General features: G+C 37.2%; 6 protein-coding genes across 8 annotated transcripts in view; 3 read left to right on the forward strand and 3 right to left on the reverse strand.

Annotated features, from left to right (window-relative positions):
* Window positions 1–9,363, reverse strand: LOC109586553 (hemicentin-1-like). 2 transcript variants are annotated; one of them, XM_020002757.1, is made up of 19 exons: window positions 9,220–9,363; window positions 9,023–9,169; window positions 8,539–8,976; window positions 8,287–8,486; window positions 8,152–8,233; window positions 7,793–8,104; window positions 7,435–7,740; window positions 7,070–7,381; window positions 6,879–7,025; window positions 6,663–6,827; window positions 6,319–6,609; window positions 5,955–6,263; window positions 5,765–5,896; window positions 5,510–5,710; window positions 5,041–5,457; window positions 4,712–4,984; window positions 4,442–4,527; window positions 4,292–4,393; window positions 4,152–4,242 (listed from the first exon to the last, which is right to left on the reverse strand). In XM_020002757.1, the coding sequence occupies exons 1-18, from the start codon at window positions 9,317–9,319 to the stop codon at window positions 4,295–4,297; spliced, it is 4,017 nt and encodes a 1,338-aa protein (XP_019858316.1). In that variant the 5' UTR covers window positions 9,320–9,363; the 3' UTR covers window positions 4,152–4,242; window positions 4,292–4,294. The 2 variants fall into 2 exon arrangements, with proteins under 2 accessions (XP_019858323.1, XP_019858316.1); XM_020002764.1 differs by lacking the exons at window positions 4,712–4,984; window positions 5,041–5,457; window positions 5,510–5,710; ... (11 more) ...; window positions 9,023–9,169; window positions 9,220–9,363 and adding exons at window positions 1–1,905; window positions 1,969–2,038; window positions 2,095–2,375; ... (4 more) ...; window positions 3,475–3,710; window positions 3,775–4,040 and having other exon boundaries at window positions 4,094–4,242.
* Window positions 9,364–10,647: 1,284 nt separating this feature from the next.
* On the forward strand, window positions 10,648–11,889 carry LOC109586597 (E3 ubiquitin-protein ligase RNF13-like). The gene has a single exon (XM_020002797.1). It carries the CDS (start codon window positions 10,675–10,677, stop codon window positions 11,800–11,802), a length of 1,128 nt encoding a protein of 375 aa, XP_019858356.1. The 5' UTR covers window positions 10,648–10,674; the 3' UTR covers window positions 11,803–11,889.
* A 20-nt stretch (window positions 11,890–11,909) lies between these two features.
* Window positions 11,910–13,018, forward strand: LOC105315404 (E3 ubiquitin-protein ligase RNF13-like). The gene has a single exon (XM_011410037.2). The coding sequence runs from the start codon at window positions 11,992–11,994 to the stop codon at window positions 12,871–12,873; it is 882 nt and encodes a 293-aa protein (XP_011408339.1). The 5' UTR covers window positions 11,910–11,991; the 3' UTR covers window positions 12,874–13,018.
* A 144-nt stretch (window positions 13,019–13,162) lies between these two features.
* Window positions 13,163–16,896, reverse strand: LOC100637572 (WD repeat and FYVE domain-containing protein 1-like). The gene is made up of 12 exons (XM_020002788.1): window positions 16,693–16,896; window positions 16,576–16,643; window positions 16,440–16,519; window positions 16,089–16,143; window positions 15,644–15,794; window positions 15,400–15,512; window positions 15,186–15,312; window positions 14,200–14,305; window positions 14,041–14,142; window positions 13,699–13,829; window positions 13,537–13,645; window positions 13,163–13,377 (listed from the first exon to the last, which is right to left on the reverse strand). Exons 1-12 carry the CDS (start codon window positions 16,815–16,817, stop codon window positions 13,342–13,344), a joined length of 1,203 nt encoding a protein of 400 aa, XP_019858347.1. The 5' UTR covers window positions 16,818–16,896; the 3' UTR covers window positions 13,163–13,341.
* Window positions 16,897–16,926: 30 nt separating this feature from the next.
* LOC105315410 (fragile X mental retardation syndrome-related protein 1-like) overlaps window positions 16,927–23,714 on the forward strand; it is an 11,351-nt gene continuing 4,563 nt past the window's right edge. The window contains exons 1-14 of one of the 2 annotated variants that reach the window (XM_020002783.1): window positions 16,927–17,085; window positions 17,156–17,214; window positions 17,792–17,888; window positions 17,977–18,048; window positions 18,360–18,442; window positions 18,604–18,669; window positions 18,920–19,013; window positions 20,275–20,394; window positions 20,497–20,679; window positions 20,841–21,041; window positions 21,225–21,305; window positions 21,361–21,569; window positions 21,617–21,786; window positions 21,840–22,071. In XM_020002783.1, coding sequence (XP_019858342.1) covers window positions 17,029–17,085; window positions 17,156–17,214; window positions 17,792–17,888; window positions 17,977–18,048; window positions 18,360–18,442; window positions 18,604–18,669; window positions 18,920–19,013; window positions 20,275–20,394; window positions 20,497–20,679; window positions 20,841–21,041; window positions 21,225–21,305; window positions 21,361–21,569; window positions 21,617–21,786; window positions 21,840–22,066 — 1,719 coding nt within the window. In that variant the 5' untranslated portion in view covers window positions 16,927–17,028 and the 3' untranslated portion in view covers window positions 22,067–22,071. Of the gene's footprint in view, window positions 17,086–17,155; window positions 17,215–17,791; window positions 17,889–17,976; window positions 18,049–18,359; window positions 18,443–18,603; window positions 18,670–18,919; window positions 19,014–20,274; window positions 20,395–20,496; window positions 20,680–20,840; window positions 21,042–21,224; window positions 21,306–21,360; window positions 21,570–21,616; window positions 21,787–21,839; window positions 22,452–23,714 lie in introns of those variants that run through there. The other variant, XM_020002777.1, reaches the window with a different exon arrangement.
* On the reverse strand, window positions 22,747–23,658 carry LOC109586614 (uncharacterized). Its single transcript, XM_020002812.1, has 4 exons — window positions 23,362–23,658; window positions 23,199–23,304; window positions 23,108–23,146; window positions 22,747–23,052 (listed from the first exon to the last, which is right to left on the reverse strand). Exons 1-4 carry the CDS (start codon window positions 23,597–23,599, stop codon window positions 22,920–22,922), a joined length of 516 nt encoding a protein of 171 aa, XP_019858371.1. The 5' UTR covers window positions 23,600–23,658; the 3' UTR covers window positions 22,747–22,919.

Consider the following 23,714-nt stretch of genomic DNA (forward strand, 5'->3'; position numbering starts at 1 on the left):
TGTGTTATCAAAATTTTCTTTTAAAAAAATATGTATTAAAACTGACACAATTATTTTACTATCACTGCACACTAGGAGAGTAGGTTACAATAAATAAATAAATATATCTGTATGTACATGTACATGTAGGCTCTACTTTTTAAAGTATGGATTTAAAAGTTAGTTTCAATCAACTAGTCTTCCTCTTCGTCATTTTCACTTGACAGCAACTTTTCTTCATATTTTTCACTTGCTGTTTCATCTTTGTTATCCTCATCTTCCTCTTCTTTCCCACCTTCCTCTGTCTGGCTGGCTCTTTCTTCTATTTCTTCTATTTCCACTTCAATCTCTTCCCTTTCAACTGTTACTACTAGAGCAGCTTCTTCATCACTGCTGGCTCCTTCATCAGACTCTCCTTCATCTTGAGCTTCCAGTTTATCCTCTTCTTCCTTCTCATTTTCATCTCTACTCTGTGTTTCAACTACCTCTTCTTCATCTTCAGGCTCTTCTTTATTGGAAATTGTTTCTTCTTTGGATTTGCTCTCTGCTTCCTCTTTGCCTTCTTGTGATTCTGTGTCCATGTTGCCCCCAGTACTCTCACTATCATTTACCTCTTCAGTGTTAGTCACAACTTCAGCAACGTCTACACTTTCTTTAATTGCTTCTTCTACAATAATCTCAGGCACCTCGAATTTCTCCATCGCCTCTGCCTCTTCTGTCATCTCTACTTCTGTTGTCTCTTCTGCTATCTCTACTTTCTCTCTCATTTCTACTTCTTCTGTTGTCTCTACTTCTTCTGTCATAGCTGCCTCCTCTGTTATTTTGTCTTTCTCCTCTAATGCTTTACTGGCTTTCTCTTTTCTCTTTTTCTGCTTTTTGCTTTCAATAAAGCTCTCATTCACCATTGCATTGATGCTGTCAAATTGCTCGCTCAGCCTCCTCCATTTCATCTCTTCTTCTTCGTCGCTGCTGCTGTCAACACTAGGAGCAAACTCAATCTCAAGAGCCTGTGATCCAGTCAGTGACATATCCCCAAGACTGTTCATTGAGTCTGATAGCTTTTTGGATGCGTCCGTTTTCAGTAAACTCTGTGACTCCTTAGCTTTTGGTTTCTTCTTTGACTCTTTCTTTGAAAGCTTCAGCTTTGATATTTTCTTTGAGATCATTTTAGTCGTCGACTCTTTCTTGCTCATCTTCTTTGATGCTTTCTTCTCTTTCACTGATTTCTTCTTGGGCTCTATTTCAGGCTCTCTCTCCCTATTTAGCTCTTGCTCCATTATTTCTAAAGGCCCGAGCTCTTGCAGCAAGTCAATCTCATCAAAAACTCTTGCTGGAGCAAAATCTGTTTCTGCCTCGCTAAGCCCATGAACTGGGTTTTGAACGATATAAGGAGACCCAGGCTTTGAGCCTCTTGAGCTAAGAGGGATGCCCATTGAATTAGCATTGCTGTCAAATTTTCTCCTTGGACCTGGTGTTACAAATGGTGTCTTTGTAGCCTGCTTGTGCCCAGAGGCTGACTTAGCTTCAGGTTTTTTTTTGCAAAGGCAGACAATGTAGAAGAGATAAACCCAGAAGTTGCGTGCAATGGACGATCTTGCACAATGAAGGAGGAAAATGAGGAAACCCTGCATCCCAACAAAGAGACTGAACATGTATGCAAATACCAAGTATAATTCTCTTGGTAATTCTGCAGTGGCTGCTAAACCTAGACCCCAGCCTAGACCAAAGTTAATGGAGAGGATCATTGCCATGAAGAAGAGCTGCTTGCTATTGATGTAGAATGCCTTCTCTTCTTTTGACTTGTGTACCTTCTTCTTGTAGCAGAACTTAACAAATATAAAGATGAACATAGCCCAGTCAAAGATATACACAAGACCAAAGGGTACCAGGAAACCAATGTAGAATGGAAGTCCTGATGGTCGGCAACTGAAATAAAAGCAAAAGCATTTATGAATTATGCAATTGTAAGTGATTTATTTGCAAACTTACAAGCTCTGAAGATCCAAGTAGTTGTCATAACCAGCTCCAAGTGATATCCCAATGATAATCGATGGAAGCCCTTTGAAATAAATAGAAAATAAAAACAATAAGTACTTTCTATTGAAGCATGCTTACCCCATGCAGCAATGCATGCCATGATTATAAACCATGGAGTCCTGTTGTAAAACACTAGTACTAGCTTGCGATACAAGTCAATAGCATCGATGGCTGTCCACATAAAGTACACTAGCATAAAGTAATAGAGAAGTGCACCAATCACTGCACATATTTCATCTCCTCCATTGAGACTGCGGATGCTACTTGCATTACCAGCTATGAGGAATACAATGTAGAGTCCAATAAGAGCTAGGCACATGTTGATAACAATCTTCCCATGAGTTCGCTCAAGGAGTTTTCTATCATAAAAATAATCATAGTTAAAAATAAAGCTGCTACTAACTTGGCTCCACAAAATGTGAATATAGTGATAACCAGGCACAGTATAGATACAATGATACCAATGTATGTGATGACTTCTACACCAGTTGTCTCCGGGCCAGGCTCAGTCTCCTTAGGTTCAACATCCTACAAAAAAATTAATATGGTTTTTGTATTAGCAAATTTTTTTGCTTACAAATAGATAGCCAAAGTGAGTCAGATGGTCACAGCGACAACGAACAACATCTTCGTTTTGATTGGAAACTGTTGTACAACCTCCCATTGACCAGCCGCCACTGCCATCTTTTACAAAGGAAAATAATGATAAATAATAATTTTAAATTATTATCAAATACCTCTTATGGATGGATCCCAGAACACACAAGTTGACACTGATGTGTTGGTACCATTGGCAAGGAGATACTAAGCAAGAAATAAAGTACATAGAATCATATAATTAATCATGAAAAATCCATGGTACTTATATTACTCATAGATCATTCTGCACTTACTGCTGGTTTGGGAAACTCCAAAATGACAGGTTCCACCAATCCCTCAATAGAGTTGCCTCTACAGGCACTGGCTGATAGAATAACATTGCTCACATTCAAGTTGCCCGATTCTACTAGTTCACCATAATATGAACGAGGGTGTCCTTGAAATACTACTGAGCTTAAGAACACGTTGTAATTTATCCTGACACTTGAGTTTTGAGGACATTTTGAAATGAGTGTCTCTGGTATATGGACTGATGCTGTACTGGAGTCTCCTTGCATGCTTTCTTGAGTCAGTGACACTTCTGATAGTTTTCTACTTCCTCCTTCTCTTGTTGATAATTTTGCGGAGAAAGTTTGATTCCCAAAGCTGTTTGTATTCACTTTAGTGACTATTATTCCTATCAAGTCTCTTTGGAAACTGATAGATCCTACCAGAGTAGTTCCATTAGCAGCATCAGTTGTAATATTAGCATTGACTTCAGGTATTTCTATTCTTTCTTGAAAGATCTCAAGACTTCTCAATAATCTAAATATATAAGTACAATGAATAAGCATAACAATATTCTTCTGATTCAGTTACCTCTCTCCTGAGCCGTGCATTGCTTGACTTGCATTCACCACAGTTGAATTGGCCAGCAGAAGATTCTCTATTGCTTCAACATATCCGTTCTGTACTTCTCTGTTGGACACTATCCCTTCACTTTGAGCAAGATCTTCAGCTAGGAGTGTAGCAATAGTGAAATCCAAAGGCTCATAAAATGAAGCTGAACGGGACTGCTCAGTCAAACCTTGCACAAGTTCAGCAACATCAGTCACCTATAGAAAAATTTAAAAATAATAAAATATACTCAATAATATATAGTGTTAATATAAAACTCACAGTAGTCAGGTGGCATAATGAGAGAGTGATGCTGATATTCTTTGAGTTATAATTACACTGTGATGTATCAGATTCAAGCCAGAGCCCTCCTTCAGAGTAACTCCCTCTGCATTGACGGGAGGCTACTCCGCTGATATAAGTATCAGACTCAGTGAATCTACCACAAGGACAGTTTCTTCTTATATCATTAGATATTTCTGATTCAGGCCATGTGATATTAATGCCATAGTCTCTATGTAGTACTTCACTCTCTCTCCCACAACCATCTATTGCAAGATAGCAGAGATTAAAGCATACTATAAAGCAATGCATTAATTACCAAATCTCCACACATCAGTCACTTGAACTCCCAGACCGGCACATCTTGACTCTAGATCTGTTGTTAGTTTATTAAAAAGATAATCTCTGAGGTTGTCCGATTGAAGTGGAGGAGCTGTTTGAAACAATGTGATCAAAACTGAGCCAAGCCTAATAAGAAAAAAGATATTCGATTTTAATTATGTTGTGTAGTGTTAACCCATTAGTTGTTGCACAGGAAGCAGTATGACACTGTGATACAGAGTAGATGATGGTCGTGTTTTTGTTCAGGGAGTACATCATAGCTAAGGCATTCTCCCATCTAAAGAAGTAATAATTGCAATAGACCCAAAATAATTTTTATACTTACAGCAACTGTAATGTTTTCTATGTTAACTAGTTGACCAGTTGCTTTGGAAGCTTGGGTGCTGATTGCAGCCACATACTGGTATAGTCCTAAAGAAATGATGACCTGTGAAACTGGCTTTTTGAGCAACATTAAAAATTCATAAAAAAATCGAATTTTGATCAGAATAAGCTCAAACTTTCTATACAACATAAGAACATGTATATGCATCTGGGAAAGTGGTGATTCTCTTGTCAAGTCATTGGTTAACCTATAACTAGTCTTGCCTCTTACCAGGAATAACAACAAGTCCTGGTTGTGAAGTGCTATTTCCAGCTTCATTCTCTGCTACACAAGTGTAATATCCTCTGTCTTCTGGCACAGCTTCACTAATAAATAGTACATCACCACTTTCATCCAGTTTAACATTATCCCTTAGCCAGCTATATTGTACAAAGCCTCCCATAGCAACAGCTTCACATGTAACATTAAAAGAACCAAAAAGGAAAGCTTCTGTGACATTTGCCGGATTTTCAGTGATATTTGGTGCCTCTGAAGTAATGTTTTCTACCAAGAAATAGAATAGTATCATTAGCAAAACAGCACAAAATAATGTTCTTTACTTTTTATGCTACAGTTCTTCCCAATGTATAAATTGTTACAACTGCAAGTGTAATCTTTCAGTAAATCAGTACAAGACCCATTGACACATGGATTAGATGCACAATCATTGAATGGAGTCACAGCAAGTGATGTAGCATGAACCAAGTGACCACTTGAATATTGAGCCCTACACTTGTACTCTCCTGCATCCGCTGGTATCAGATCCTTTACTGTCAAAATACTTTGAACAGTATAAGCATTAATGGGCTCATCAGGACTCCTAATATGCCTATCATTGTAGACAATAGCTCCATTATCATCACCGTACAACCAGTCAAGTGTAGGATGAGGGTATCCAGTGCTGGTACATGATATGTTGAATGTGGCTCCTTCAGGTAGTGTGACAAATGGTGCTTGAGTCAACACTGATTCATAAACTACAAAATAAATTAAACAGTTTACATCATTACATTCTATTATTATGCTTACCTTGATATTGAACAAGTGAAGTGGCAGTCTCTACTGTATCGAATGCAGAGCTCATAGCCAGACAAGTGACGTTATGAGGAGAGAAGTCGGTCACAAATTCAGTTAATGTGTAATACATTGAAATGCTGTAGATACCGCCCACCTGTTGTGCATTACACCTGATGATTATACCATTTACAGTCCATTCAGATTGAGTATTAGCTATACACAAAAATAATAACTGATGTCATACTTATTTATAATAGCCTCTCTTACCATAAAAGCACTGGTATCCACTGATAGATACAGTAGGAGCTGGCTTACCAGTCCCTGCACAAATCAAGGAATTATTGTGTCCAGGGATGAAGTGAACCAATGATGAAGGATATATGGAGGCAACAGGAGGAACTATAAAGTATAAGTATATATAATTTATTAATGAGAATACCCAGTCTCTCTTGTTTACCAATTATTGTTATATTTTTGACAATTCTTTCAACAGTTCCACTGAACTCAGGGCTACTTGCAATACAAGTATATTCTCCTTCATCAGTTAGAGTAACACCAGCTAATGTCAGTGTACTGGTAGTCACTGATGGAGTTCCATCAATGTTAACTGCAACTTCACTAACCAAGTTGTTCCCCATTGTGGGGATACCCCCTTTCATCCAACTCACAGTAGGAGGAGGTAGACCAGTTGCAGTACATATAATGCTGATATTATCATTAATAGTAACTGTTTCAGTAGTCAATTTCGTAATGATAGAAGGAGCAACTAAAAACAAGAAAAAAATGCAATTATAAACGAACATCAAATCTGTATAGCTTACTATATTTGGTAGATACTACGGTTGTGCTTGAAACAGGTTCATAATACTGGTTTTTAGCTATACAGTGATACTCTCCCTCATTTGATGCAGTGTAATTGTATATTGTTAAATTAGAAATGATCCCAAATTGACCAACATGATCAACCGTGATGTCATGATTCAAGGACAGGTTATTCTCACTTCCCCACTGAATATCAGGTAAAGGGTAACCTTGGGCAGCACATGAAAATGTGTGGAAGCCTCCATCAGGTATAGAGATATTTTCAGGTTGTGTAGCAGTAAGAGAAAGACCTGCATTGAACATCAAATTATTTACACTCTATTAATAGAAAGCATAGATTTACCTGTTATGAATATTGTTTCTAAAACAGTATCATCTCCTGCAGGATTAGTAGCACTGCATTCAATTGCCAGTGGTCCTAATTCTGTAATGTCAGAGACAGTCAAACTAACAATTACACTATCACCAACTGTCTGACAGTGACCACTGAATCTATTTCCATGCATCACTGATAAAGCAGGAAATAATAAAATTATTATTTTTTTATTGAGCAACTTACAAATTGGAGGGCCACTGGATGGGCTACAGTTGACACCATCAAATTGAAGAGATGGTAATGGTGGTCCTGTACCAATGCAAGACAAATTTGCATTAATCCCTTGAATGTAAGTGAGATTTGATGGAGACACACTAACACTAGGAGGAACTATAAAACAAGTAAATTAATGATATTATCATACATATGGATACCTTGTACATTAACTTGACTGATAGATTCATTATAGCTACCATGCGTATTGACTACTTCACAAACATAGTTTCCACCATCAGAGACTTCCACATCAGATATAGTTAGTGTGCTGACTAGTGTTGTTAGACCATCTCTAACTGAAGAAGAGGAACTGGCATAAACTCTCTCAGTATCAGTGCCTAGTTTCACTCCTGAATGATACCAGTTAATGACTGGATCTGAAGCATGAGTGGTTATATTGCAGGAGATTGTGAGATTGCTCTCTATGACTATATCAATCACTTGAAATTCAGTGTTGAAGATCGTGTTATCTGGGCACAAATGAAATAGAATTTGATGAATTGATTATGTACTTTATGCTTACCATCAACAGATACTACAAATGAGTGTTTCAACTGAGCCAATTCATTGCTTGCTTGGCACTCATACAATCCTTCAGCATCACTTGTGACTGTATTAAATACCAGACTGGTCTCGGATAGTATCAGTCCAGTATCTAATTGTTTCATTTTCATGGAGGTCCCAACAGACTGATTGGAAGATAAGCGTATAATGGATACATTAGGAGCAGATACTCCAGTAGCTGCACAGAGTATGGTGAAATCAGTGGCTCCAAGAATAGGAGAAAAGGGTTTCTGATCACTGCTTGGCTCTGATATGACAGCAGGAACTATGTATACACAATAAAAATAAAAAGATATAATAATTATTCATTTATTTACCTAAAACTTTAACATTGGTGCTAGTAGATTGATCTTGAAAAGCACTAGTAGCAGTACAAGTGTATTTTCCTGCATTCTCAACAGTTGCATTACTCAGAATGAGCTCTGATTCAATTTGATAATCGTGATCCGGTAGTGGAACAGTGTTAATAGTATAGCCCGGACTCGTTAGGTTCCTTGTCTCTCCTGTGACCTCATTAGTATACGACCAAGTGATTGCTGGAAGAGGGTTCCCTTCACCAGTACAAGTCATTTCAATGCTATCATCTCCTTGCACTACATTGTCATCAGTCGTTAGTGATAATACTGGGACTGTGGGAATGAAATCAATAATTAAGTAGATCTACGATAGATTATACCTCTTATTTGTTGTATGAAGCTTCGACTTGATGTTCCATTATCATTCTTAGCATGGCAAGTATATCTGCCTGCATCATCCACCTAAAATACACATATATGTACATGCAATATGGATGCCACATTGCTAATCGTACTTCAATGTCATACAGAACAAGTGTTGAAGTCGTTTCATTTTGAGTTTTTGATTCCAAAATTTCTTCATCAATTACAATGCCATCTAGTAGCCATGTGATGTTAACTGGAGTCACTGAAATGACACTGCAGTTGTATTCTACAGTGCTACCAACATAAAGTGATGGAATAGCAAGGGGGATCTGAGAAAAGTATGGTGAGGCTAAAGGTAATTGAAATTAAACTATAAAGTATTATCATACAGAAGGACTTACCATCTAATGATAGACTAATACTTGCTGTGCTCAATGAATCACCAATGTCATTGGTACCTACACACACAAAATTCATTGAGCTTTCATGCAGTAAACTTCCAAGTGTCAGTACTGATGTAGATACAGGAAAAGTTTGTGTTGTAGTTCCAATGTTGATGGTACAGTTTCTTGGGTGAGCAGAAGGACTAGGTGAAGCAACACCCAAATCACCCGAGAAATCATGAAACATGTTTTCAATCTGAGAATATTCAATTCCAGCCTCTGCTCCATTAAAATCGTCTGAATTACCGGCACAGACATCGTTTAAAACGCCTCCCTCTCCAACCCATATCACCCGTGACTCTGGATTACTTGTTGACACACAAGTCAATGTGACCTCATTGTAAAGATTGACATTTATATTGTAAGTATGGGGACTAGCAGTGACCACAGGTGCAACTGTGAAATGGAAAAAATAATAAGACAATGAGATTTATTATCTTACATAGCACATTCAAATTGGTAATCAACTTAGTCGCATTTCCATACACATTAGCTGCAGTGCAGTGATATGAACCATGATCAGAACTGGATGTTGAAGCAATCAAAAGAGTTGAGTCAACTCTATAACCATTCACAGAATCAGTAATATCTATAAATAAATAAATCAAAGTTCTAGTAATAAACAATATCCATGTATACTTCTTCTTATATCCTCTGATGTGAGAATATTCCCATTGAATCGCCAAGTTATCACTGGTGATGGTCTACCATATGCTTCACACCTCATTGCTGACCTCATTGGTGCAGTTACTGAGACTGTGGTTGTATCATCTTTTTTTATATAAGGAGATGCTGCATGCAAATAGGAAATTAAAAATAATAAAAAACTCTATACTTTACGTACTTGGCAGTAATAGAATGGAACTATTCACTGTATATATTGCACTGCCATTATAAGCACTGACACTGCAGTGACATCTCCTTAAGCCATCAGCACCACTAGCCTCCACTTCTATTGTACTGGAAGCAATGGGTATGACACCAAAATCACCAACAGTAACATTGGGATAAGTAGAAATAGTTCCCAAATCCTCACAATAAAGATTAACAGCTGGTATGGGATTGCCTTGTGATGTGCATGTGACGTTCACATGATCACGTACAATGTCACCTTCAGTTGGATTACTGATCGTTACATTGGGAGGAACTGCATGCAGTGTGTGTACAGAAAAAAGAATATAAATATGATTAATAAGGAATTAAATACCAGTATAAGGAACTAATACAAAGCAACAGCAAACCTCCAGCCATGAATGTCTTGCATATTAATATGACACACACAAATTATAATGAAAATCATAATTAATCATAATTAAATACAATTAATCTATTATTAATACAAAAGGAGGACTCACCATAAGGTTGTACTATAAAGTCCAGGATGACTACTGTACCATCATTTAAATGCACATCTGCTTCATATTCCCCAGCATCTTCACTCACTGTATCAGACAGTACAAGTCGCTTGCTATTGCTTTCAAGTGTCAGACGAGAGATATCAATAGAAACAGATCCATTTATGAACCATGTAATGTATTTATAACTAGTAGCAGCAACTTCTAACACCAGTGACTGTGGAGGATAGAGTGCAACAGATCGAGGAGTAATCCTTGCAGCATCACCTGCCCAGAAAAATTAGCATTTTAAATGGCTACCATTCTAATTTTGCTATATTTCATCTTACCAGCACAATTAAAGCATGTATTCGCACTGTGATTTAGAGCTGAAAGAATTCCTGACTTTTCACAGCAAGACTCTAACGAGTCAGCCAGACTGTACACAGGCCTTTCAACACCAACACTGCAGTTTGCTTCAACAAAGCACAGGAAAGATGAAGGCTCTGTACAACAAAGAGATTGAATTGAATACAGACTATTAAAGGATATTACTTACCTTGTGCTGCACTCAAACTAAAGCAAAGTAAAGATAAAAATAGCGAAATGTAAGTCATGTTATCTCTTTGCAGGCAATCAAAATTTGGAACTGCACAAAAATGAGTTACACCCACTTGTTATGTTTTAGCTTACTGGGCGTGTCTCATGAACATTATTGATGGGCGTTGCCCTTTAATACTGCTTACATCATTTTGTAGCAATGGCAGCTGTACTAGTCTTTGTCATCGTCTTGTTATACTCCCCTTTTGTACTGAGTGGAGTCACTATAGGCGTTATTTGTGACTCTGATTGTCCTTCTGTCAAATCCTATTCCATGTTCGGCCTTTTTTCAGCCCCCTATGCTAATCTGAACGAAAAAGGCGCTACAGATGGATACTACCTCAATTATCACAACCAGAGCGATGATACGTCCGTAACCTGTGACAAGCTGAGTCCTCCTCTTCCTCCACCACCACTTATAAACATAAGCTCTGATCCAGAGTTTATTCTCTTGTTGGACAATTACAGTCACTGTATGTTAGAACGAATGCTCTTAGCTAGAGCGGTTGGTTATGATGCCATACTCTCTTACACTGTCGATGATACTAATATCACTATCACTGAACCAATCATTAACACAGGTATCCCTATCGCTCTCGTTCAATATCGCTACGTCAATAGCATTAAAAACTTGACCTACGACTATTCATATATTAGTATTACTGTGGATGGATCGATACTGAGTGGAGCCATTGTCATAACCACCATCTTTGTTTCGTTCGTCTCTTGTTTCTGCTGCATATGTACACTCTGCTGCCTCTGCTGTAAAATATATCGGGACAATCGTGACCCAACCTTTGAGCCACTCCTCAGAGAAGACGGCTCACGGTATCGGAGCAGACAAGAGTTAATTGAAAGTATACTGAACCACCTCCAGCAAATGGAGAACGAGCTAGGAACTCAGACTCCTCTTGGACAAAACCAAATCGATAAGTTTCCCAAGAGAGAGTATTCAGGGGAAGGAACAGAGAGGGACACTACTTGTTGCGTGTGTGTCGATGACTTTAAACCAGGTCAGGAGGTACGCCAGTTACCATGCCAACACATATTTCATCCTTCTTGTATTGATGAGTGGTTGAGCGATCACAGTTCGGTCTGTCCACTTTGTAAGATGGACCTTAGAGAAGCTAATAATGATTCCACTAGTAATCCTTCAAGACGTTTTCAGGAGCGACAGATGGAAAGGGCTGCAGCTAGAAATAATGCTAGAGACAGAAGTTTAACTGACTATAGCAGCTCTGATAATTCTGTTGATAGTAGAAGAGCCCAATCATCAATACCTGCTTGAGCTGACATTATAATACTACTGCGTGTTCAATGTTCATTGTGTTTTGGAGCTCAACTTTTTTTAAATAAAAAATTAATAATGAATTATGAAATTCTGTTCCAAGAATAATTGGGCGTGGGAGATAAACATTGTTACGTCATAGCCTGCCATTATATAATTATTATTGTCACGCAATCTCAGCAAAAAAAGATGACTTTAAGCTTGGCATTGCTCCTCTTTATCACTGCTTTTTCTGAAGCTTTTTCGTATTTAATAGTAGAATGTAGAGGGGACTACAATAACACGTTCAATATGTTCAGAGATAGTAGCAGTACGGATAAACTCTATGCTAATATACCTAAGGAACTAGTCGGGTACTTGTATCACCAACAAGACATCAACACCTCGATTAACACCAAGGACTGCTCTTCATACACAATACCACCTCCGTTAATTACGAGGAAAGATGCAGCTTCTATACTATTACTTGGAAACTACAGTTCGTGTATGTTGGAAAGGATAAAGATGGCCAGAGCTGTCGGTTACGATGCAATACTGTCATACACGATAAATGACATAAACAGGACCATTACAGGCTCTATTGCATTAACAGGATTCCCCATTGGAATGATAGAGTACAGCACAGTTGACACGTTCACTACACGTGTTGCTGTGCCAATAACTAATGATACTTTAGTCAAGATAACATTAAGCTCAGCACCAGTCAACATAGTGCTGCCTGCAGTTGCATCTATAGTGTCACTTCTCTTATGCTTATTTTTATCATTTTGCATTTATCATAATGTACGGTCCTTCAAAAGGAGAGCCAGACGAAAGAGCCTTGCAGACAAACTAGTCATACCAACAAGAAGATACGGAGAAGGGAGACAAGAGAAGCATACTGCCTGCAACATTTGCTTAGAGGATTTCAAAACAGGCACAATTGTTAGACAGCTCCCATGCGAACACATCTTCCATCCATCATGCATTGATGAGTGGCTCAGTAGACACAGTTGTGTCTGTCCAAACTGCAAGATGAACCTAAGGAGACACTACTATGGCTCCATGTACAGTAAAAATAACGAGAAATAATCTGCTGATATATCATATCATATGAAATATATAATTTTGTGTGGAATGAAAGTGCATATTTTCTTATTATTATGAATTGAATGATCATTGTTTTTAGTTTATTTTGAAGAAGTGGAATAACATGTCGTGTTTTAAATCCTGTAAACAGTAGTACAGCATACTCTACTACATTGTTCCTACAATGTTGGCAGCAGATACAATGATAAACAGAAGCAAAATAGAGTAAATAGACTGCACTATTATCAAGAGTACATAATATTATTTACTCTTGCTATTATTAAATGCGAAATACATCATGAATTAAGTTATTTAATTTAAAAGAAGATATCAAATATAATAATCTATTTTGATAAAGTCTTCATGCAGCCACCAGGCATAATATAATAGTCATTAAACATTCATTGTAAGGAATACAAACAAAATTAATAATAATAATAATATGATACAGTATGATGACCTCTTGCACTATTAGTGGTTCATCATCATTGGATTAACGTCCCAAATCTGAGAAGAAATAAGAATAGAGAGAGAAGGACAAATCAGTTTTAAAATGAGAAGTTATAGCAGAATTATTGATTATACTTATAGTAAAATGCCCTGTGACTGTAGTAGTCATCAATAAAGAGTGTCAAAGTGCATGATAACTGTAGATAATGAGTTTACTTTAATCTGTTTGTCTTCACTAGCAGTTACCATGTGACCAAGAGTATGGACAAGATGAAGAGAAGTAACGATGGATTTCATATTAATAAAAGAAGCCATTGGACTCCGACTATGCAAATAAAAAAAAACTCTACATCACAAGATCATGATTTGAATACTCACTCGTCAGTTGTTAGTGAAGAGTGACAGTCCTGGCACATACGAACTGGTTTCTCGAAACCCATTCTCGGATAAGTCGAGAGTTGATCCGAACAAGAAGCACATATAGCTCTACCACACTTGCGACAATGATGCTATAAAATTAAGAATGGTGCAGCATAAAAATTTAATGTGACCAAAATTTGACTACTTTATAAAACAATTGAATGCTTTTTTGAATGTTTAGAAAGTGGCTTAAACTTTGCCTTATTATATTAGTAGGTATCATATAAAGTTATAGATATTGCATTACATGTACATGTACATCTTAAACAATCATGAAAACATTATTATTATGATTCTGACCTGTCTCACTCCTATTGTCTTATTGTCCCACATTCCCTTGACATTCCAAAAGAAAGGGACGTTACATTTCTCGCATACATTGGAGCCACCCCACTCTGTAGTCTAGCAATAGAAGAGGTACAAAGTGATGATTAATAATCATATAATCTATCTTCTTACCTCTTCTCTTTCAGCGTCCATGTCCCAGACGCCTAGCATACCATCCTCTGATGTAGAGATAAGCTTTCTTGTAATGGTGGAGTAGGCAAGAGATCTTATTTTACCACTAGAGAGAGAGAGAGAGGAAATGTAGAAGATGATGAGATACTCTGCATTATTATAGGACAAATTTTTGGGTAACTTTAAAAATTCGTGAAAAATCCAAATTTGATCGGAATCAGCTCAAACTTTCTACACAACATAAGAACATGTATATGTATCAGAAAACATTATAAAAATGGAGAATTCTCTCCTAGTCATTTTTGACAAAATTTGGCCCAAGACCATGTACTATAGTACAGGGACTTTCGCCCAATTTTGGAGCAACTTTAAAAATTCGTAAAAAATCCGAATCTGATCTGAATCAGCTCAAATTTTCTACACAACATAAGAACATGTATATGTATCAGAAAACATTATAAAAATGGAGAATTCTCTCCTGGTCATTTTTGACAAAATTTGGCCTGAGACCATGTACTATAGTACAGGGACTTTCGCCCAATTTTGGAGCAACTTTAAAAAATCATAAAAAATCCAAATTCGATCGGAATCACCTCAAACTTTCTACACAACATAAGAACATGTATATGTATCAGAAAACATTATAAAAATGAAGAATTCTCTCCTAGTCATTTTTGACAAAATTTGGCCCGAGACCATGTACTATAGTACAGGGACTTTCGCCCAATTTTGAAGCAACTTTAAAAATTCGTAAAAAAATCCAAATTTGATCGGAATTACCTCAAACTTTCTACACAACATAAGAACATGTATATGTATCAGGAAAAACTATAAAAATTGAGAATTCTCTCCTAGCCATTTTTGACAAAATTTGGCTCGTGACACTGTACTATAGTACAGGGACTTTGGCCTGATTTTGGAGCAACTTAAAAAATTTATAAAAAATCTTGAATCAACATAAAAACGTGTGTATATGCATTACTAACTTGTGCCCAGTTAGTTCATAAGCAGTTCCTTTCTGACTCCCAATGTCCCATACCACTATAGTCTGATCAAAACCTCCCGAGAAGAGTATCCTCCTCTCACTGTCGTAAGCAAGAGCCCACACGCTACCTAAGAGGAGAAGGAACAAATAAAATATAAAATAGAAAGAGAGAGGAAAGGAAGAAGTGAAGAGACAGGAGAGGTAGTTGAGCATACTAGTATGTCCCTTTAGAGTCGTTACAGAAGCAAAGCCACTCTCTGTTAGTCTTAGAACTGTTATGACACCACTGTAATCGGCAACAAAACCATACTTGCTCGTCTCGTCATATCTGAAGGTTTATTATTAAAGATAACAAACATTGATACACCTGCCAATTCCCTAGTGTGAGTACTATAGAAAGTGCACATTAATAATAAATACAAAACCACACCCACACAACTATGAATATTAATAGGATACTCTACAGCCAGACACCAGGCCAGGGCGTCATGTGATCCCAAGTCGCGTCCAGTTCTTGTGCACGACCACTGGAACCTCTTGTCCCTCCCAGCGGAGAGGATCCAATTGTGCTTTGGTACAACTTTGATTGATGTGACACGAGATGAATGACCTAACAAAAAAGAAATATGTGCATTAGTAATGACTATTGTGAAAACAGTTTAGCTGTGGTAGAATAGAAGTTAGACCTTCATTTTCATAATACTAGTGGATGCTCATGCTGTATCAGGGGCCATTCAAACAGATTTTAATGTAAACCAAACCATATTACTAAAAACGGCACCAAAGCAGGTGTGGCATTACACTATTGTACATTAATAAATAATATGCATGACAGTCTTGACAGATTCAGAGGGTAAAGCATGTCCTGGAATTGGATATGCATGTACATGAACATAGTACATACTTTGATATACTCTCTTCTTTTCAAATCTGTTCAAATCTGTTGACAGGTGGAACTCCTAAAGATATACAAATACATGTGATATAAAAGCAGGGGCGGAGTCTGGGGGCATTAGAAAATACTATTTTTTATAGCTCCTTCCTTGGAAAACATATAAATCCAATAGGGAAAGTCCCTTTAAACAAACCAAGCTCAATACTTTTAAAATACATTTTAAATGGTTGATTGCATTTTAAATGGTTGATTGCATTTTAAATGGTTGATTACCACCATTCACTAACAAATACAGCAAATATGTGTACATTTATAAGTATGCAATTTGTTTTAGAGTTAACTTTATTAGATCAAACTCACGTGAATTTGCCCGTTGCTTAATCCGATGAAGGCAAAATGTCCGTCACTATCAGGACCGTATTCTAATGCTGAACAACTAGCTATAAAGTAATGAAATTAATAATTAAAATACCAACCAATTTAATAGGTGGTCTACCTTCAAATGACTGTATAATAGAGGGCCAATACTGACCATTGTCACGCTTAACCCAAACCTTAACTGTCCTGGGGGAGAGGAATGAGGATTAAGAAGGCGGGTATGTTGGCACATTACTTGTCTTCACTGGTAGATATGACTGCCTCCTCGTTTGCTATAGCAAATACACCAGTTACAGCATCCTTGCCAGTTTCTACACGACCTAATAGCTCAGGCCTTTGACCTTGGGGAATAGACGCCATGAAAAGAGGAGAGAAAGTCAGCAAAACTCAAGAAGAAAGATAAAGATCATGTGTCGAATTAGCCACGCCCATATAAAAGTTTTGCTCCTCCCACTTTTATAATTAACTCCTAAGCAGCTCAACCCGCCTTACTTTTTGAGCGATTTGAGCTCAAGAATCTGTTAGATTGTATCAGAGGCTACTCTTTATCAAAGAGGGTATACAGTCTTTTATGGCAAGCATGGACGTCGAAGTAATCTTCCCAGATATTTGTGGAGCCTTTTACAAAGTGAGAAGTCATCCCCCGTCTTGTAAATGTTGAAATGAAAGTGGTTACACCCCTCCTTCCTCTCTCACAGGGTAAACTGATTGACATGGACTCTGATGGAGGAAAATGTCTAGTGTCGTTCGAAGAAGAGTAAGGATTATACATATAGTGGGATTATACATATGGTGCATGTTTGAATAGAGGCGGGTAATTGATATGATTTTTTTAATGTAAATTTATAAATTATCATAAATTTATTATTATTTTCACCTTCAGTTAATCGCCTAAGGGGATTATAAATGGCATGTTTTGACATGAGAGAGAGAGAGAGAGGGAGAGGGGGTGTAAGAGAGAGCGAGAGATTAATAAGTGTGTTTTGCCAAACATTAATTGTAACTAAGCTGTTAGCACATGTTAATGACAATCATTATCCTTATCCCGGTGAAATTCATTGATATCCATGACAACCTTTAACATACACATATTTAGCTATTCGCATAATTGCAAAGTATTGAAATTCATATCCTCATAAATATTGTCATTTTTGTTTATCTGCCTGTTTACTTGCTTCCATTTAATGTTGTTTTTGGGAGATTATAAAAGTATAATTATGTTGTTTATAAACTTAAGACACTGCTACATGTACAAAACTGTTGTCTTTACCTTTTTAGCATTAATAATGTTTATTTTAGTGCAATTTATCTTCATTTTATTTCTATCGCTATAGTTGGAAGCCCAACAGCTGGGTTGAGCTCAAGCATGTTAGATTCCCGCCTTCTCCTCCTAAGAAAGACGTGGAGTTGAATACAGGAACTAAAATAGAGGTAGCCTGACTAAAAGAGAAAGATAGAAGGGAGAAAAGGAGGGCCAGGTTCTCCTGAAAGTGTTAATAGTTGTGAAAACTCTTTCTAGGCGTTCTTGCCATTCCAGGAAGGAGAGCCTTGTGGCTGGTGGCTAGCAACCGTGACCAAGACCAAAGGAGAGGTATGATGATAGCAAAGGAATAAAGCCTGGTTTCCATATAGTTGCGGCTGTTGTATATATTCTGTGGTTTAGCATACAATGGTTGTAGAGATAGACTGCCTCGGGTGAAGTGGGGCCTATCTTCATCTCCATGAATGTTGCAAACAGTGTTGTAGAGGCTATATGGAAACTAGTCTTTAAGGAAGAGAAGAGAGGGAAATGAAGGAGTGAGAGAGAGAATGAATGGACTTCATGAAGGGGAGGAGATGTGGTATTTGGTTCACTTGGTTGTGGTAGTTGGTTTGGTTTTACAGTATACTTGTACACTTTAGGTGGCAGGGATTCAGTTTCAGTCTGGAGACAAGCACTTTACTGATCTAGTGGAACGACAGTCCCTGAGAGCACCTAATGAAAAGTCAGTACTCATTTCTATATCTTTATAACTTATATACATTTAATTTCTATCTCTGACACTCTTATTTCTATTTGCCACCTTTTCTTCCCCTTCTCTCTCTCTCCTCCTCCCTCTTTCTTCATAATCACTCTCTTTCCTCCCTCTTTCACGCTTAATATCAGCCCTCCCTTGGAAGCCATTCAGTTTTATCAGAAAGAGTTCACAGTCCCAGATGACATACAAGACTAGTGAGTCAGAAATTCTCCTCCACTTCTCCTTATCACAACAGTATTAAGTAACCTCATGAATCCATTTATCAACCACTAACATGTCAATGAATATCATTAGCAGGAATCTCAAATTTGCATGCTTACCTCAAAAATTTTGACATGTGCAGCTAAAATTGGTTAACTGTGTTGCTTACATAGTTATTACATATTACATTGTATAATTGTCCAAGTTGTATTTTTAATAGCCTTTTTTTCTCTTTATATCCAGTTGTCAAGAGGCTAAGGTGCACAATAATTTCCGGAGTAAAGTTGGAGCCATTAGTGTTACTTATAATACTGACAAGAAGTCACTAGTGGTAATTGTAAGTGACAATCATGCACATACATTATGCATGTAGGCTATTCTTTGTCTGCATGTATTCCTCAAATTTCCTTGTACCTGCAATCTTACATTTATTATGGATCTTCCTTCCACTTATCTTTTCTTCATTGATTATATTGTGCCATGATCTGCCATCATCACTTCTGGTTCTTGTCAAAGCCCAGTTAATCTAGGGTAGGGATAAACAAGGATCAGATAATAGAGGATCTATTATACAGTACTTCAGAATATTATTATAAGGATAGTGGGCCAATTGATTTAGGTATAAGTGCAAGAGAGCTTTATTGATTCCTTAGAATTAGATTAACAGATGAGTTTTAACTGTTACATGCTGCCATCTTTAACTCAGTAGATTGCTGTAATTGTACTATATGATTTGCATCACATGATGTGTTCTTTAATGAGGAGGGGCAGCTCATGATTCCTTGCCTTATTAGTTTCTAGCTATTATTACTATTACTTCTTGTGTTGTCAACAAATTTACTACTTTTCTTATGAACTTGTTATAAACTTGTAAAAGCATAAACATGAGCTACATGTACATGTACATATCTAGAAAGTTCAAAAACAGAAAATATTAAATTACTCAAATGTTAATGGCAATAGTTACATTGCACAATGGCAATATTCACTCAATAGTCATGATCAATGATTATTTATCCATTGCACTGCCAACTGCTCCTCCAACTCCTCCTCCTGCTGTACCACCAGCAACACCGCCAATTAAACCTCCAAGAACAGCACCAATAGCAGTTCCAAATCCAGGGACAACAGATCCAACAATAGCACCAATAGCTGCACCACTGCCGGCACCAACAAGTCCTCCATATGCAGCTCCTTTAGCTCCTTTATTGCTCATGATCTGATTCTTCTGGCAGGCCAGTCACGTCAAATCCTAGGTTGATATATGCCTCTCTGTCTGAAGTTTGCCGATGAGCGATAGTGTAGATATACTCTCAGCAGTTCTAAGAATAGCCTACTTGTGCATGTAATTTTGACATCAGCACGAGCAAATTGACTTTATTTGGCTAAAGGAGTGAGGGTCAGTTTGCATTTTACCTCTAGTCGAGCGTCATCTCTAATTGGATAAGCTATGTAGAGTACTACGTTATAATCTTGGCGCCGTCGTTTGCATAAAAATAATTATGCATGTAGAGAAAACTAGAAATACATGTATATAGCACTAAACCAATATTTGAATTAGTATAATTCTTATATCTATCTATCTCTCTCTCTCTCAGTGTGATAATCAAGCATCATTAGAGAAAGCTGAACTATTGATTGACATGCACCTCAGTGACATGTCAACCCAAGCATCTCTTCGTAGCAAAGCAGAGAAAGCAGCACAAAGACTTCACGGGGTAACCACAAACCTCCCTCTTCTCTCTCACTCTACAGATGCACATATAAATCTATATAATCTCTCTTCTGTGTAATGTCCTTTTATTTTTTCTTTCTCAAAGGCTTCCCAGCCAGTCCTAGAGAACAGCAGTGGTTTGTATGAAGACAAGTTTCACATATTTCCCGAGTGTATTGGGTTTGCCATGGGACGTCAGGGATGGAATGTGAATCAGGCCCGACAGATACCAGGGATCATATCAATTGATTTTGATGATTTTGGATCAGTGTTCACTGTCAGAGCTGAAGTATGTCTGATGAATAAACTAATACATGTACATGTACTTTTGTAATGATTCATTTGTATTCTTTAATGGTTTATGTGAATAATTTTTATGTCTTATATTACATACTGTACATGTACATGTATAATCTTTCTTTATCTTTCTCTCTCTCCTTCTTTTATTAGACTAAAGAGGCAGCAATGGAGGCTCGGAGTCTGTTAGAATTCACTCGTAGTATAATGCACGTTCCAAGGGATCTTGCTGGGAAGGTTATAGGAAGAGGTGGTAACGTCATTCAACAGATACTGGAGAAATCTCGTCTGAATAATATCAAAGTGATTGGAGACGAAGAGGCTCAAGAGAGAAGGATCAATACTAAAGGAGAGGTATGATTATAAGTTACTCTAAAAGCCATGAACTATAGTGCAGTGCTTGTCAGCTCATAAAGCATGCTGTTTAGTTCACTTAGCACGCTTTGTGGGAAATCCTGTGGTATGACAACTAAGCTGCCTTTTTTAAAGGAAGTTGTCCACTTATAATAATTTTTTTATTTTCAAAAATATTTATAGGTTCCATTTGAGCTGCTTGGCAGAAAGAAAGCAATTGAAAATGCTACACTGATGCTTGAGTACCACCTTGATCACTTAAGGGTATGACCCTCTCATTAATGAAACTAATTGCTATTATGAATATGAATATTACCAGGAGGTCAATAACATCCTTCAGGACAGGGAGCAAATCACACAGCAGCTTCGTGACAGTGGCCTTGATGACACGCCCACTTATTTCCCACGTCCCAATCCACCACGTGGGTGGAGTGGAGGATTTGGAAGAGGAGGAGGAGGAAATAGCGGAGGAGGAGGAGGAAGAAGAGGAGGGAGGAGTGGGGGTAGAGGAGGAGGACGAAGACGAAGGTAATGTGTGATAATAATTATATTTGTTTTAATTTCTGTTTCTTTAGACCCAGGCAAGGGAGAGCTTCACAAGATGAACGACAGAACGAGGAGGAGGAAGAGGAGGAGGAGAGAGAGGAAGGAGTGCCCCCGCAGGATCAATCAGATGAATCAGAATCATCAAACGATGAGAAGCAAGACGAAGAGAGAGAAGAAGAGGAAGCTGAACAGCAAAAAGGTATGCTAACCTTCACCACCTCATTAAAAAATACTTATAATATCTCATTATAGCTGAGAGCCATTCTGAAGAAGAAAAGGAACCCACGGATAGGAGACGTAGGCGAGGAGGAGGAGGAGGAGGAGGAGGGAGGAGACGTTACAGAGGGAGAGGACGAGGAGGAAGCTACAGGAATAGGTACACCAATAACGAAGAGGATACACCTATACAATCAGAGGATTGGGCAGGGCCTGAGGAAACCCCACCCACAGATCAAGCCACTCCCACTAATAGCACATGATGATTATTTATGCACACGATATATAGACAAACTTCAATAGGACATACAGTAGTAGTGACAGTGCATGTTTTTACTTATAATAAACCAACAGGCAATCTCTTCTCACTGCATTTTAGGGAGCATAAAGTACATACATTATTATGTGTAGGACTCATAGCTAATAATACATTCCTTTTTTGTTTTTGAATATTTTTGATCTTGTATCTTGTTTTTTGTTATTGTATCTTTATTTTTGCATTGTTGTTATTATTATTATTATTATCATTATTATTATTATTATCATAGATTAAAGCAGGTTAATGAGGTTGTTTTATTTTGTACATGTGTATCTTCTTTATAATTTTAAAGAAAAAAAAGTAGTCGAACCCGGAACCCCACAAGGAAATGAGTTAATCTTTGAAAGTAAATTAAACTTAGGTTTACACGTGTAACATCTAGCAAGCATTGAGTGTGTGAAATTTTATTGCATATGAAGATATTTATAACTTGGATATTTGGACCAGCATAAGGTACAGTATTTCCTTTATATAACACTTCCTGTTATTGTGTCTTCAAAAGAATTTCCTTAGTTTCAGTTTGAACCTTTCAATAACATAACATCATACTGTATAAAACTTTATTGATTAGATAGCATCAATAGAATCAATAACAAACACTGCAAAAATTTGACTCAGTATGAATATAGTGACACTCAAAACTGTAATGTATATCTAGAAAAGTATGTATTTGTGTATATCTATGTCACAATACCCAGATACAAAATGAACAAACAAGCACATGGACATTTTTAATACTGTTGTATCATAGTGTACATGTATATTAATTGCACTGTTAGTTTTTACTGTTTCATAAGTTATGTTTCATAAATAGCAGTATCATTAACATTGACATCAGGACACTCATATACTGCGGCCTCTTTTGTAACATCTTTAGTCTTGTGAATACCATATGGTTCACAGGCTTGCATTGGTATATCATCATCAAACCTATCATTAACAATAAACAATAGTAATGTACAAACAGTTATGAGTGTTTATTTACTTGGTTTGCTTAGCAGTGGTTGTATCATAGGTTTTATGCCTGTTCATACACAACAATAAATTTTATTTTATGGTTTTTAATGTATTCATACTTGATATAGCAGTAGATGTTAATAATGATACTAACAGCTAGTGATATTAATAATAATCCAACCACTGCACCCAGTCCAATACTAGCACCATCAACAGCTTCTGATGCTATTAATTTAAAAATATTATAAAATTATTTTTGTCTTAGCACATATATCATTATACCTGTATTAGTCGATCCTACTTCTTGAGTACATGTACATGTACATGTAGTTAGTGTAATATTGATCAATGTCTCATTAGCAATAAAGACCCATCCACCAGGTCCTTTGTCTGTGTATGCACGCACACCAAAAATATAACAAGACATAGCATCAAGACCAGTAATGTTGATAAGTGTATTGCCATTGGTTGAATTAATGAACTGTAGCCTTTCAATATCAATGTCATCATCATCTACCATTAAACAGTTGCTAGACTGTAAGATATGATATCCTATCTCATATGTGATAATGGGATAGTCTGATGGAATATAACTAGGTACACTCCATGAGATAACAGCCCATGTAGTGTCCATG

The sequence above is a fragment of the Amphimedon queenslandica genome, unplaced genomic scaffold (assembly GCF_000090795.2).
Source record: "Amphimedon queenslandica unplaced genomic scaffold, v1.1 AMPQUscaffold_13514, whole genome shotgun sequence".
In the NCBI taxonomy this organism is placed as follows: Eukaryota; Metazoa; Porifera; class Demospongiae; order Haplosclerida; family Niphatidae; genus Amphimedon; species Amphimedon queenslandica.

Bases quoted from the DNA above. Each gene is read 5' to 3' on its own strand.
- LOC109586614 (XM_020002812.1), bottom strand. From the start codon at position 23,599: ATGGTAGATGATGATGACATTGATATTGAAAGGCTACAGTTCATTAAT. The intron at 23,305-23,361 runs GTATAATGATAT...TTAAATTAATAG, and splicing joins AGTAGGATCGACTAATACAG to CATCAGAAGCTGTTGATGGT. The intron at 23,147-23,198 runs GTATGAATACAT...GTGTATGAACAG, and splicing joins AACATCTACTGCTATATCAA to GCATAAAACCTATGATACAA.
- LOC105315404 (XM_011410037.2), top strand. From the start codon at position 11,992: ATGACTTTAAGCTTGGCATTGCTCCTCTTTATCACTGCTTTTTCTGAA.
- LOC109586553 (XM_020002757.1), bottom strand. From the start codon at position 9,319: ATGAGGTCAGCAATGAGGTGTGAAGCATATGGTAGACCATCACCAGTG. The intron at 8,487-8,538 runs GTAAGTCCTTCT...AATTACCTTTAG, and splicing joins TATTAGTCTATCATTAGATG to CCTCACCATACTTTTCTCAG. The intron at 5,458-5,509 runs GTAAGCATAATA...TTTATTTTGTAG, and splicing joins TTCACTTGTTCAATATCAAG to TTTATGAATCAGTGTTGACT.
- LOC109586597 (XM_020002797.1), top strand. From the start codon at position 10,675: ATGGCAGCTGTACTAGTCTTTGTCATCGTCTTGTTATACTCCCCTTTT.
- LOC100637572 (XM_020002788.1), bottom strand. From the start codon at position 16,817: ATGGCGTCTATTCCCCAAGGTCAAAGGCCTGAGCTATTAGGTCGTGTA. The intron at 15,513-15,643 runs GTATCCTATTAA...ATAAACCTTCAG, and splicing joins GCCTGGTGTCTGGCTGTAGA to ATATGACGAGACGAGCAAGT. The intron at 14,306-15,185 runs GTTAGTAATGCA...CTCTCTCTCTAG, and splicing joins TATGAACTAACTGGGCACAA to TGGTAAAATAAGATCTCTTG.